Source organism: Rhynchophorus ferrugineus, unplaced genomic scaffold (genome assembly GCF_030347505.1).
Source record: "Rhynchophorus ferrugineus isolate W39M unplaced genomic scaffold, kcgeb_rfMv2 rfM10, whole genome shotgun sequence".
Lineage (NCBI taxonomy): Eukaryota > Metazoa > Arthropoda > Insecta > Coleoptera > Curculionidae > Rhynchophorus > Rhynchophorus ferrugineus.
Genome location: NW_027472589.1, coordinates 16,449,287 through 16,465,230, shown reverse-complemented (window position 1 = coordinate 16,465,230; position 15,944 = coordinate 16,449,287). Strand labels below are relative to the sequence as shown.

General features: G+C 31.7%; 1 protein-coding gene across 2 annotated transcripts in view; it reads right to left on the bottom strand.

The window, feature by feature from the left end:
• Awh (LIM/homeobox protein arrowhead) overlaps positions 1 to 15,944 on the bottom strand; it is a 100,254-nt gene that overhangs the window by 37,277 nt on the left and 47,033 nt on the right. For both annotated transcript variants that reach the window (XM_076415546.1, XM_076415545.1), the window contains exon 2: positions 43 to 224. In XM_076415546.1, the coding sequence (XP_076271661.1) occupies positions 43 to 224 (182 nt within the window). The remainder of the gene's footprint in view (positions 1 to 42; positions 225 to 15,944) is intronic.

The window sequence follows — 15,944 nt, the reverse complement described above, 5'->3', positions numbered from 1 at the left end:
TTAGATAATAGACCATCTAAATGATTTTACGTTGTTACTTACTTGGCATAATCAGCTTTACAATATATTGCTCTATCCCGGATGAAACAAGATGGTTGTCGGTCCAGCTGCAGCTGACAGACGCAGCATCGCAAACAACGCGCGTGCCAATTCCTACCGGAAACCTCCAGAAGGAACTTGTCGCTAATTGGCTCGCCGCAAGCGGAACACAATCTGTATTCAGTCTGAAAATATAAAAACAAAACTCTCAATAATAATCAATCAACAAAATTTGAAAATTTGAAATAGATATGAAATACCACCATATGTCAAACATAAGACAGATAATTTAATTTTAGTAATGTGGTATTTCTTTAACAAGGCAATGTATTTGCTACTAATTGATTAACTAGTAGTAAACTGATTAGTTATATTACGCTAATAGTGAATATAAACATAAAGTAATTATACAAAAGCATTGTCTAATACAAAAAAGACTCTGACAATTCGACTTACCTTATCATTAATTTTATTCATTAATATTAAGCAACATTTACACTTGAAACTAAGATCATAATACATGGTCTTTGTGATTTATTCAGGTTTCACATACTATTTTCAAAATATTTATATATTTATCTGTGAGTACGCGAAAAATAAACCACTTTCACTAAAAAAATAACTCAACAATATTTAAATCCCAATATAATCAAGTTACTTATCCCCTTAACGTCTATATTTGACGTTTCGTTCATGGAAAATGGTACGATTTACAAGATAACACTTAGTCACGTCTAGCCATAAATTATTGGAAAGCAAATTGTGAGAATTTAAATTTTTTATTATATTAATTTAATATTAATACATTATTATATTAAACATACTACAGTAAAAATGATATAGTGGATACATGTGGTTTTAGTGAGTTAATTGACTAATTTTTATTAACCACAAACGTCACATCTTGTTTTAGTTATTGTAATTTGGCCTTTACTAGTCATTTGTTTTAAAATGGCGTTTTTGAGTGTTTGTTGTGTTTTCCGGATTTTGTCTTTCAGTTAATTTTTGTGCTTTTTTGTGTTGTGTTGGAAGAAATAATATAAAAGTTGAAATATTTATACTGTCACGTGGTAAGTAAAATAATTTAAATACATTTTAGGGTGTTATTTTATACATAATAGCGAAAATATTAATCTGGAAATGTATTGCGGGCTCCATATATTTTATTCATAATAGTATTTTATACACATAAAGCCGGGTTTTGCTACTTTAAAATTATTAAGCCTTATTTAACGATATATCTAAACGTTATCTTGGAGGGCCATTCGACTCCTACACCGTTTTAGTATATGAAAAATATGGTACGCCTGTATTTCATGTCTGCCTGACGAACGAATTCTCCCCGAGGAAAAGGTATGATGTTTTGGTTTCCCGCAAAATATGTGTCGTTATGCCCGTTTTATTTTCTACTTCGTGTCGTGTTTACAGCTCTTACGGCTATAAGTTACGCTGTTCTGGATGTAGGACACCATTTCATCGACAATAATCTGCGTATTTATATGGGGATTAGAATATGTCGTACGTACAGTGATTTACATCGGCGGCAATGGGCATGGCATCCATTTTAGAAACAGCCTTTGTACGTCGTATGAGATGTCTTTAGATTCGGGTGGTAACTCAGGAATATCTGCGAACTGCGTTTTTACAAACAGAAATAAAAAGATAATTTTGTGATTCTTAGATAAAGCCATACTTTATTTTTAAAACAACCCCCAGTAGAAGCTATATTAATATCAATATCGTTTAAAGAAATTTTGGTACATTTTACAAACAAAAACCATAAATATTATTTCATTTGATTTTGGTTTAATTTAAATAAATTTAATATAGTTTATTCTTCTATCAGACAGGTCGTTTTATACTAATCTTAGGTACTAATTATTACTTTTCAGCGAATTTAATTGTTAATTTTATGTGAATTAATTTTTTACAATACTATAATTGATTATTTATGATTTACTATATTTTTGAATTGAATCTTAAGTTATTTAAAACGTATTTTTTATTATATTTTACAGATATTGGGAAAAATATAAATATTTTACAATTATTATAATATTATATGTATAATGTTATAATTGCTAAAATATATTATTTAGTGTACTGTAATATACCATTATTAGAATAATATATGATTTATTTTCAGTGTTATATTGTTTTTTTTCAGAATTTCATATTTAGTTTTAGATATATTAAATTTGAATTAGTGTCATTCGTTATAGAACTTGATCTTATAATATAGTTTGATATATATTACCTTTACATATCTTAAAACCATATGTGATTTAAATTGATTTTCATTGAAGTCTGAACGCCTTTCGTATATATTTTTAAAGGTAAATTTTTCGGGATATATGTTTTTTAATATTTAGAAATTTATTTTTTACTAGTATTGATTAGTTATCTTGTCTACACTAACTTTTAATAGACTTATTTACAGATTTTGGAACCATATATATTTTGCTATTATGCTCCATTAATCACTAGAATAATATGTAATTTACTTTCTTTCAGAATTCAATATTTATTTTATTTAATTTTTCAGGTGATTAATTTTGGTTATTACCCTTTTTATATTTGAATGAATTTAGCATTTAAATTGGTTTTCTTATATTTTTGTGCGGTATTGGCATTTAATTCCAACTTTTTTCATAAATATTATATATTTATAGTTACATTGGGATACAAGATTTTTAATGGTTACTAATTATTCCTTTTTAGCATAATTTATTATTTATTTTATTTTAATTTATTTTTTATAACTGATGATTGATTATATATTATCAGAGTTATTGACTAGAAAAGTCTACTTAAAAATATGAAATTATGTAGTTATTAAAATTGTCTATTTGGAAATTACGCTGGTTGATTTTCAGTATTATATGATTTGATTTTATTACTTATTTTGTTTTAATATATTTAATGGATATTTATTTTAATTGAAGTAATTTGTTAAAACAGTGAACCTGTTTCTTTTAAATTAATTTAGTCTGATATTTAGCTTATCTTATATATTTTTAAAATCTATTCTATTTTCATCCACTTGATAATCATATTAAATTGATTTTTTTTATATATAATCATATTTTACTCCACTCTGATATGTTCAATTAATTCGCACATTTTATATATATTTTTAGAGGTATAGTTTATTATTATTATGGGAGATGTTCTCCATTTAATTAATTGTGTTTCATGTATCTTATATTATTTGAATTGTAGTATTGTCAATCAATTTACAACTTTTATTTTTAATCGTTTTTTTTTTGTATGTTACTTAATTTTATAGGGAGTGAACTATATATAAAATTTTTTTTTAAAGTAATAACTTATTAATGAAATAAATTTTAATCTAATATAAAATATTAGATATGCTTAGTATAATCTTAATTTAAAAACTAATTTAATACTACTATTCATCAATATATATTTCCCAAACTAAAATAATATTAAACTACTTAAGCTAAAGATAAGAATAGCCCTTGTACACCATACTAGATCGTGTGGTTTGGTTCGCTTCAATCTCCTGATATCTTGCGTGTTGTCTAGTAGCTCTATTGCTTCCACATTGCTGTGATTTAATAACCTTGTTCATTGTTACCATGTTTTAATGTGAAATCTTGGATAATTTCGTATAATCTATTTGGTTTCAAGGCCATCCTGTAGTGTTTTCTTGATTACGTAGCGATAAGAATTGCCATTAATGTGTGTAATGTAATATTAATAAGTGTAATATCATGGATGGTGTTCTGAAAAATTTACATTTATTGTCTGATTTTCTCTTGGCTTTATTTTCAGATTGATATTGACTTTACTTCATAATCATTCTTAAGATTTAAAGCTTTAGGTAATTTTTTATATTACTTTAATAAAATGGTACAAATTTTAATATTAAATAATGCGATTGATTATTAGTGTGATGTGATATATGTGATATATACTTGATAGTGCGATCTTTATATTTCTATTTATAATGATCATTTGCTCAAACTTTTTCTAGCAGTGTAGATTTCCTGCTCGAATTGCGAGTTTTCTTGTCATAGACATTGTCCTTCCTTCCTTTTGGGCCTTTGTAATTTTTGTTTCATATTTCACTATTCTTCAAATTCTTCCCAGCCTGTTTACTTAATTGTTGATATTAGATTTTTTTATACTGTTATAATTATATGTTAAGTTTTTGAGAAAAAATTAAGTCAGTGGGTTAAGAAGTCGGCTGACTTATGTCACTCATTACTATGCATTTATTAATTTTTTCTTAAAGTTCTAAGATGCCTCGTATCAAGAATAGGAGTTTCTATGCTTCTTTTAGAGGCTTCTTAGAATGCATAGTATAGACAATGATAGTGAAATATGTCTATAAAAATTATTAATTATGTTCTCATTTTTTGCATAATGGAGGTCACTTAAAGAACTGATTTTCTACATGTTCATGAAAATCAGTTCTTTAAGCGACCTCCATTATAAAATTCGATTTTAATTAGTTAGTCTTATTCTAAAGTCTATATATGTCCAATAATCAGATCGGATGGTGTTAAACGTTTTAGTCTACGCACTTCACTGTCACTTCGCATATTTAGCTGCGTGTACATTGGGATGCACTGACAATTTCTCGAAGTACTTCACACAAACACGTTGAATTACACTTGTTATTGGTTCTAGAGGAATATCGCGTTGTATCACTTCATTTTAAATATAGTACGGAGCATCGACAATGGCACGCAACACTATATTTTGGAACCGTTGTATGATAGATATATTAGACTTGCCAGTATATATAATGATATGAAATATGTCTATAAAACTGATTTATTATGTTCCTATTTTTACATTTATTCATTTCTTCTTATTATTGCATTTTATTCAATACTCACTTCTTCCTGGCTGTCCTTGCGATGAAATTTATAATAAAGGCCCACAATTTCACAATCATTGGAAGGCTAGAAACAAGAAGACATTTTCTAGCGGGTACAAAAAAAAACCAAAGATGATCGAACGGCTCGGTAATGTCTCGGGAACGGTCGTCCCGCTCGAACAAGAAGAAGCACAGAGGAGAGAAGAAAAAAAACATCAATTAATCCGTTCGAAAGGAATAAAAAAGTCGGAGCCGGGGCCGTAGCGGGTGAAAAATGTATATTTTGACCTCCGAGCTAGACGGGGGACCGAGAAGCATGACGGCGAAAGGCCCGGCCCCGGCCATAATAGAGTCGATAAGTCACAGCTTTGGTGAATGACAGGTGTTGGATACAATATTATTATATAAACACAATATAAACGTATTTTGATAAATGGAGGCGAGAGCCCGGGCAGCCGGAGACCTCTCTCGCATTCCTACCGGCCTTTTTACCGGTAATGACTTCGATTTATCTAGTTAATCAATTACCGAGACGCGGTCGTGAACGCGGGATGGATCTCACGACGATCGCGATAATGTACGCGATCCCAACCTCAAATGTACTAATTGAAGTCGTGTTTTGTTAGATATTCCATTATTTATTTTTGATTGCTGATATCTATTGGTCAAACGCAAAGTATCAATATTGACAATTGTCAAAGAGCGTTACCTAACAGGTCAATTGAAAAGTCCCCGGCCTGACACATAGATGGCGTTACTAGATTTAAATCCATATGTTTTTTTTGTTAGCCCTAACCCTCAAAAGATGCGTGTATAAATTTGACAGCTGTCGGATCATTAGTTTATGAATTATGGCATTTTGAGTGAAGCAACTTTCGTTGTTGTGAAAAAAATGGATAAAGAGGAATTTCGCGTGTTGACAAAATATTGCTTTTTGAAGGGAAAAATACAGTTTAAGCAAAAACTTGGTTTGATGCCGAGTTTTCGGACACTGCCCCAGGAAAATCAACCATCAAGCATTCCAAGTTGACTAGTAGACGTGATGAAATGGGCACCGAAGACGGTCAACGCAGTGGACGCCCAAAAGAGATTGTTACCGACGAAAATATTTAAAAAATCTACAAAATGATTTTGAATGACCGTAAATTGAAACTAAATGAAATAGCAGACACTCTAAAGATATCAATTGAACGTGTACATCATATCATTCACGAATATTTGAGCAAAGTGGGTGCCGAGCGAGCTCATTTTTGACCAAGAACAACGACTAGTTGATGATTTGGGGCATCAGAAGTCATGAGAAACACTTATTCGGAGTGTTTGAAGATGATCAAGCGTAATTAACCCGATTTTTTGCGGCGATATGTGACAATGGATGAAACATGGCTCCAGCCTTTCAGTCCGAAGTCCAATCGATAATCATCCGAGTGGACTGCACATGATAAACCCTCTCCAAAGCGTGGAAAAACGCAACAGTTGGCTAGCAAGGTTATGGCGTCTGTATGGGATGTGCATAGAATAATTTTCTTTGACTATCTTGAAAAAGGAAGGACCATCAACAGCGACTATTACATAGCGTTATTGGACCAATTGAAGGACAAAATCGCCGAAAAACGGCCGCATTTGAAGAAAAAAAAGTGCTCCTTCACCAAGACAATGCACCGTGTCACAAGTCAGTGAAAACGATGGCAAAAATTCATGAATTGGGCTTCGAATTGCTTCCTCATCCACCGAATTCTCCAGATCTGACCTCCCGCGAATATTTCCTGTTCTCGGATCTCAAAAGAATGCTCCCTGGTAAGAAATATTCGTCGATTGAAGAGGTGAGGTGATCGCCGAAGAACTGAGGCATATTTTGAAGCAAATGACCAATCGTACTACAAAAATGATATCGAAAAGTTGGAGGGTCGCTATAATCAGTGTATCACCCTTGAGGGGAATTATGTTGATTAACAAAAATGTGTTTTACTATGGTAGGTCGGAGACTTTTCAATTGACTTGTTATTTAAATAGGTTTAAACGTATTTTATGGCCGATGTTCGATCTACGTATATTTTTAAGAAATTGAGTCAACATTTTCAATGATTCGCTGGCCAGGTTGAGGTTCATCTTCAACATCAACATTTCTGGAAGGAATGAGCAAACCGTTTCCGACACAGGCGTTCATTCATCACCATAAGCACCATATACTTTTTGATCACTTTCATTTTCCATTTTCAAATGCAAATAGACAATATATGACGAAAATTGCATTCTAGAATCACAATTTTCAAAGCGTGATGATCTATTAAAATAATCACAATAACTAGTTCCCCAATCTTATATTTAATTTTCGAATAATTTAATATAATTACGATGTTTTTACTATTCATCTTCAACATTGAATAATCGAAATACAATTGAACGTCGAAAAGACATACTAACTTTCTTACGACTCTTTCCACAAAATTTACATTCTTTCCAACTCGCTAGACCTAAAGACATTAAAAATACGTCTTAATAATTCCTCCTTTAACCGATCCCGAACAGTTAACGTGCGAAATGAACAATTCCAACACCCTCGGACTATTAATTCTATCGTTGAACCTGCCGGTTGAAGTTATTATTGGGTTTCGCTAATGAAAAAAGGGCTGGAAGGTGCTAAAACAAAGATTGTTTTCACCGATACCGCCTTTGTTTCACGCCGGCGGCATAACGAATGAACTAATTAACGCTGGAGACGTTGATTGTTATTTTATTCTAATCGTTCATCGTCATTATCTTCGTCCAACATTAGTTATTCCGTATATAAATTAGTCTTACTTTTACTTTTCGATACATAGTTACATTTTTGTCATTATTTTATAATAATCAGTATTAGTGATCGCCCTGTGGTCGAAATTTCGACCACAAATTATTGTTAATCACGTTCCTATCATAAAGAGTAAATAATTTGTTGCTTTGACAGCGTTTTTAATTCAATCAATTCAGATTCAATTTTATCAGAAATATATCTAATATGTAACATGAATTAAAATATTTTTTTAAACATCTTTATTAGATACGCTTAGTACAGTATTAATTATACATTAATTTATTACTACATTTCCTTTGTACTTAGATTAATTTACAAGCAAGTCGAGTGCTGAATAAATACATCAGTATTTATTCGTCAATTATAAAATTATAATAATTTAGAGCTATAGTTTATACTAAAGACATACACTTTATATGAGTTCGTATGGTTTGGTTCGCTTCAATCTCCTGACATCCTGCGCGCTGTTCAACAGTTGTATTGCTTCCACGTTAGTATGATTTAGTAATCTTCTTTCGCGTTTCAAGGCGAAATCTTGGATAACTTCGCAAATCCCTTTGATTTCCAGGTCATCGTGCAGTTCTTCGTTGATTACCTAGCGATAAGCATTGGTAATCAATTGAAGAACCTTGTTTTGACAGCGTTGGATGCCTAGTTGATTTGAATTTTTAGTGCAACCCCATTGGTCCAATTTGGCTTTATAATTGTCTTATAAATCAACCTCTTTGATTTTAGATCAAGTTGAGAGTATCTTGCGACTAAACAGTATATTTATATTTATATATATATATATATATATATATATATATATATATATATATGTATATATATTAAAATATAATTAAAAAATATTTAATTAATATCATGTTAGTCAAGAAGCAAAACTCATTAGAACCAAAATGAAAATAAAATAATAATTAATAATTTAAATATAAATATATATATTTATATTTAAATTATTAATTATTATTTTATTTTCATTAATTAAAATGTTAAATGTCTCTACATTAACACATATTAACATAACTATCTCAAGAACTAACACTTACTAAACTCTTTTAAATGCCATTTTAATAAATTTAATTTCCATTAAGTTTAAATAATCAACAAATTTACAACAAAGTAAGTCACACTTATAACAAAGTATCATAAGTAAGGTTATTTTCAGAATAATAACAACTTCAGATCATCAAGTATACATAATCTATCTAGAATAGAATATACGAATAAAACAATTTTGAAATTGATAATTTAATTTTTACAATTTAGGAGCATATATTAAAGCAATGTATTTACAATTGTTAAATTAACTATTGATTTTTGATTGAAGTTCAAAGAATTTTGAAACATCATATATTCACATATCTTATAACATTATCGTTAAAGACCTTAATCTATCAATGCTTCATGTTGTTTATAAATTTGCTGTTAATAATTCATAATTTCCTCTATTTTTTGTATGTGCTCCATATTTGCAAATTACGTAATTATTTTTATTTTAACTGCTATGATATATTTTCATTACTTCATTTATATATTCATACTGTCTTTATCTTTTATTGATACTTCTCACCTAAATTATGTATTGCGAAAACAATATATTCACCAGGCCGATTAAAATAATTATTTCCTTACCTAAATTTTTAATAAAATTACATTATTCTTTGCTCACTCCTCGATCTTAGTTTTGTAACAGATCAATTAAAATGTCCCCGGTCTTATACATACATGGCGCTACTAGAATTAAATCCATATGTTTTTTAGTTAGCAATAGCCCACAAAAGAGGTGTGTATACATTTGACAGCTGTCGGATCATTAGTTTGTGGATTATAGCATTTTCAGCGAAGCAACTTTTATTATTGGGAAAAAAATGGATAAAAAGGAAATTCGCGTGTTGATAAAATATTGCTTTTTGAAGGGAAAAAATACAGTTGTAGCAAAAACTTTGGAAAATCAACCATCAAGAATTGGTGTGCTAAATTTGGACGTAGTGAAATGAGTGAACCGAACACGGTGAACGCAGTGGACGTCCAAAAGAGGTTGTTACACACACAACACATTCATTTGTAATATCTACAAAAGATGTAGAATCTAATTTTATTTGATTATACTATTCTCAGTTTCAGCGTTGCAGGAATATCCGATAATAGCATAAAATCGTATATAACACTGCTTAAAATTAAATAAAACCGCCTAATAGTGTTTTAACATACTCACTTTCCATTTTAATATCGTTTCAAATGCTAAATTTAAGGATTTCCCTTTCGATTCAAAATTGCCAAGCGGCATTTTGCGATACAACTTTGCCAGATTTTGATTTTAAAAATTATCCATACTTAGTTGATTTACATATAACAGCAACGAGTAATAATAGGTCAATTGAAAAGTCCCCGGCCCATCATAGTAAAACATTTTCTTTTGGCAAAATTAGTTTTTTTATTCTACATAATTCCCTTCAAGGGTGATACAGTGATTATAGCGATCCTCTACTTTTCCATACCATTTTTGTTGACCAAACGGTCCAATAACGCTATGTAATAGTCGCTGGTGTGGTTCTTCCTTTTTCAAGGTAGTCAATGAAACTTATTCCATGCGCCTCCCAAAATACAGACGCTATAACCTTGCCAGCCGACTGTTGCGTTTTCTCACGCTTTGGGGCGGGTTCAACGTGTGCAGTCCACTCAGATGACTGTCTATTGGATTTCAGAGTACAATGGAGCTATGTTTTATCCATTATTAGACATCGACGCAAAAACTCGGGTTTATTACGCTTGATCATCTTCAAACACTGCTCCGAATAATCAATTCGTCATTGTTTTTGGTAAAAAATGAGTTCGCTCGGCACCCATTTTGCACAGAGCTTTCTCATACCCAAATATTCGTGAATGATATGATGTACACGTTCAGTTGATAGATTTAGAATGTCTGCTTTTTCATTCAATTTCAATTTACGGTAATTCAAAATCATTGTGTGTATTTTCTAAATGTTGTCATCGGTAACAACCTCTTTTGGGCGTCCACTGCGTTCACCGTTTTAGGTTCACTCATTTCACCACATCTAAAGTTAACATACCAATCCTTGATGGTTGATTTTCCTGGAGCAGTGTCCGGAAACTCGGCATCAAGCCAAGTTTTTGTTACAGCTGTATTTTTTCCCTTCAAAAAGCAATATTTTATCATCACGCGAAATTCCTTTTTATCCATTTTTGCCACAATAACAAAAGTTGCTTCACTCAAAATGCTATAATTCACAAATTAATGATCCGACAGCTGTCAAATTTATACACGCATCTTTTGAGGCTTAGAGCTAACTAAAAAAACATATTTATTTAATTATAGTAGCACCATCTATCTGTCAGACCGGGGACTTTTGAATTGAATTGTTAATCTGCTGTATAAAAATTGGATCTATAGTGCGTCAGAACTGAAAATTGATGCTAGAATATTTATCGTGGTAGGCTAGTGCAGTGGTCAAAGTAATAGAATGGTCGTGGGTTTGAATCTAGCTTAGCATAGGTGTCGATAATTCATTAGGTGTTCATGCATGTATCTTGATCAGCGATATCTATCGTTAAGGGACGAAGTATGAATGTTAACATCTATTAAGCAACCTAACCTAACTGTTAAACACGATTATTTTGAGATTTCTCTATATAAGATAATTATTTTTGTTCTCTGATTTGAATCAAATACTCCGCGACAATACTTTAACACACAACACAATTTTCATTACAAGCCTTAATAAAAATGAATGTTTAACTTTTAGATTCTACAAATGAAAACGGTTAGTCACCTAAAATCGTGTCGAATCACTCGAGCGGTGCGACAAAACTGTGGCATAGTCAGGTAAAAATAAATAAAAGAGCTGTTCAATAATTTTAATTTCAATCGGTATATATCCTCTACTTTTCACAACTTCAATAAGTCTTATGGGCAATGTTACAAATAGTACTAAAATTGAAATATTTTGTTTTGAAAAATAATCATTAATGAATTTCGGAGTATTACAACAGCATTATCTTGTTAAAAAAATATAAATCTGAACGGCAACTGGTGTTTCATATTTGTGTAACTGTTTTTAACTCACCGACCAATTTAATATAATATATACTATTAATATTCTTAGAAATGAATCATATTTATGTGTTTTTAGAGCTTTAGAACTTATAGCAATCCAAGACATAACACTTCCTCTACACGATTGTCTGATGTTTTCTTAAATAATTACAGTAGCACTTAACATATATCCATCAGGACCATCCAAATTCAATGGATGGATTCAAATGGAATCGATAAAATCATTCTCAAGGTTTAGCGTGAACGATGGGAATAGAAATTGATATATTAGATATGGATTATACACATTATTTATTATTATTTATTCTGTACCTTTAAAAAATGTGCATATGATGGTACTAGCAAGGTGTACTTTTTTACAAGCTTCTAAAACCGAATTAGATGTTATTGCAAATGTCTACCATTACAACGTCTACCGTTGCTGAATTACTTCAACAAATCGAACGACGTTTTGTTACATTATGTTCTTGCTGTTCTTTCGATTTGTTATTTGATAGAATATATGATTTGATGAATATATCTAGCGTTATTTTTCCACAATTAATATATTTTTAAGGTGAAAAAATGATCAGAATAAATGTAACCAAATAACCAAGCTGTGTAAGACTGGATGTCTTCTGGGGTGATCTGTATGTTAACTACTTGTCACTCGGTAAGGTTAATGTTGAGGAGAGTAATTTGGTACAGTTTCCACTAGTTCGTACAAAGTAGAGAAAATATAATAATAATGGTCTATCGTAACATTACAGTGTATGTATGTCCAATGTTCGATAATAACATGCAGTTTTTAATATGTGTTACACACAGACACAGGTGCAATAAAAATTACTATGAAATTTAAATGATTTACTTTGATATGTTGTGGGTAAGAGATGTGTTTATTGATTATGTGCAGACGTATGTGTGGGAATACGTGACGGCTCCAGACTTAAAAATATGACTGGTATTTTAATTTCAATAATATTTTAATTAGTATGTCCATTCAGTTTTCGAGCTTGTAGTATTCACTGCTGACCTTGTTTATGATTGTATTATGTTGACACTTTTATGAAAAATCCTAGTATCGTGGCAGTTTTTCTCTCTCTCTTATTAAAATATAGTTTGTTTCTGTCTTATAATGAATATTTTGCCATTGACGAAGCTCCTTGTTCATTTAATGCATTTTCGCTAGAATGATAAGGCGTAAAAATCATGATGTTCTTCATTATAAATTCCTTCTATTTCTTATATTATATATTTCTTTTACTATGAGTTGTTTTCGTGAAACTATTCGTCTCGAGAGACCGAAGAACTTTTGGTTTTTTCCAACACAATAATGCATTTTCTTATACGGTATTGGCTCTTCGCGTTTTTTTCATAAAAAATCCCCCTAACCATGCCATTATTTACTTGATTTGGTTCGTAGACGTGCAGTTTTCCAAGATGTCAAAAGTCAGGATTTTATTTACAAGAATTTGCATTTATAACAATATACTATTAATAGGTGTTTTTAGTTAAAATCACTTCACTATGACATGACAGTCCCTAGAGCCTTTGTGGAGCTAGCTGGCCGCCTAATATACTTTTTCTATAACCCTAAGTAGAAATATGTATTTTGGCTTATTGTCTATATCGTCGGAAAGTGTTTCTTTCATTGTTATGAACTAAATGGGATCGCTGAAGCTTTTCACAAGGTTTGTCTCGCTATCCTCACCTATTCGGGGATATTTATCAATCAGATTGTCTACTCATAAGTAAATTCAGAGTTTGAATAAATAGTGATCGTCCAGTGCTTGAAATTCGACCAAGATTTATTAAATTCAACATGTTTCTCACATAATAGAGCAAAGTGCCCCCCTGACCCTCGCTTCCTCCCGCACTTGCCTTTACGGGTATTCATGAATGTCATTTGATGTCAGCAAGGGTTTGGAAACCAGTTGGGAACCACGTTAGAAAAAAAACAGAAACGACGAATAATCTACCGTATCAGAATTGGAGCTGGCTCGTCAGCCAATAGATCCATTGAAAATGGAGCCTAAAATATTTGTTTATATATATTTTGTGTCACCGATCTAACGGCTATTCCTGGTTGCTTGATTTGTGCGCATTTCGTTATTTGTAACGTGGAATTTCCTTATTTGTTATGCATATTACACACACATTTTAGGTCTAAAAATTATTACTCAATACAAGTTTTAACCATACCGCATTTCACGCCTCCAAGTGCCTTCCTTCTCCTCAAAAAAGAGGCAACATTTTCGCTAAGCCGATATAGGATAAAGCTTAAAATTTATAAGGTATTAAGTAAAATTTATAACATAAAGGAGAGTGTATAGAGAAGGAGCATATCGTCATTTAAGTGACGATAAACAATTTGCTAGTGCTGTTAATTTAAACTGTAATCCCGTTTATTGAAGGAAATAATGGCAAATGCGATTAATGAAAGATCGACCATACTTTAACTAGTTCTTCCGTCGGCGTCTCCGGCGCTGCTCCTAGTTGTGCTGACCCCGTGCGTCCGATTTTTTGCCTTCGTCTTCTCGTAATCGTATTAGGACGGGCGTGGCCCGTGACACTCGGATTACAGCGATCCCGCTTCGTTTACATATTTATGAATTCCGGCCGCATTGTCTTAAGCGCCTCCCGAAGGCGACACTCTAGTTCACGGGCCATTAGACAGGGAACATACGAAAACAATTGTCCTGACACCCGAGATTTTAGAAATTTACACACAATACGGACGAGTTTCGGCCATATACGACACCAGTTTTCCTACGTGGATTTCTCTACTTTTGATTGTGAGATCGATGGTCGTGTTTTTTTTCTCCTCTCGTCTCCGGCGACAATCGTCGTTACCTTTGACAATTAGTCTGCGTACATTTACCGATGACCTTCGACGTAACACGAGCTTCTCGTTAACTGTTGTGTTATATTAGATCGCGATAGTGAATTAATTATTATCATAAACTTTAGTTCGTAAGTTTTTACTGAATTGTATATTAAGGTGGCATTCTAGTCTAGAAATTTGAAAACATCCTTTTCTTTTTCATAGCTTAGCCCTTCAAGAATGTGCTCTTAAAAGGATTTTTCAAAATTTAAATTATTTTCTGAGATATAGCTGTTTTGGTGAGGCGGCATCTAAAACGTGTTCTTCTCGAATCTACTTTTTCTAGAGGGTTAATATGATATCTCGCCATATATAATTTTCGCCAACTTACGGTTGTTCGAAAAAATCATACATTTTTTACCATTTTACGAATTACATTCAACATTTATCACTAACCTTTCTTAATCAACTTCTTAAAAATAGTAAAAATCCAAATTTTAGTTATTTTTTTCAATACAACGGAAGAATGTATAGTTAAGGCTTATATCCAATTTCTAATAAATCAGTTTAGTAGAACTTGATAGGAAAACGCGTTTTAAGTATATTTTTTAGATGCCGCGATTTATGGTGGGTACAGATCTGAATATTCGGTTCAAGCGGACTCGGCGCATTGATGAAAATATGGCAAAACGTAGCCTAATTCTCTGCGCACGCATATATTTTCCGTGAATACTCCGAATCAGCTCGAGTCGAATGCTCAGATCTGTACCCACCATTAGATGTCGCCTCACAAAAACAGCTATGTCTCCGAAAATAATTTGTATTTCTAAAAATCCCCTTAACGGCATTAAAATGTTACTTAAGGGTGAAGTTTCGAAAACATGCAACAAATAGTTTTTTTTTTAAATTCTATTCTAGAATGCCATCTTAATAGATATTGTTATTTTGATGCTACTATCTGTAAACAAGCTATATCTTATATCATGAATTATATACCAACAGCGATACAAACTAAAACAGGATGTACTTATGAAAAAAATACTATAAACATATTTTACTGCTTTTGAAAACGTTTTTTCGATTTTTAGATTGGATAAAACTCTCCATTTTCATTTTACTTATTGATATGTTTGCATCCTAATTTCACATCGCCCTGTCTTTGATTTGATTTCCTTATTTCACCATCTGTGTTTCTTATCCCGAACAAATCATGTTTTACTCCATTCGACCTTGGTCTTCCTCTCCTGTGAGTATTAACGCTGCAATTATATTAATAATTTGTTTCTGAGCACTTCCTCGCCACAATTCACATTACTCCCTTAATTGTCAAGTTTGGAATGCAACAACGAGAGTACAACCATCGAACCTTATTTAA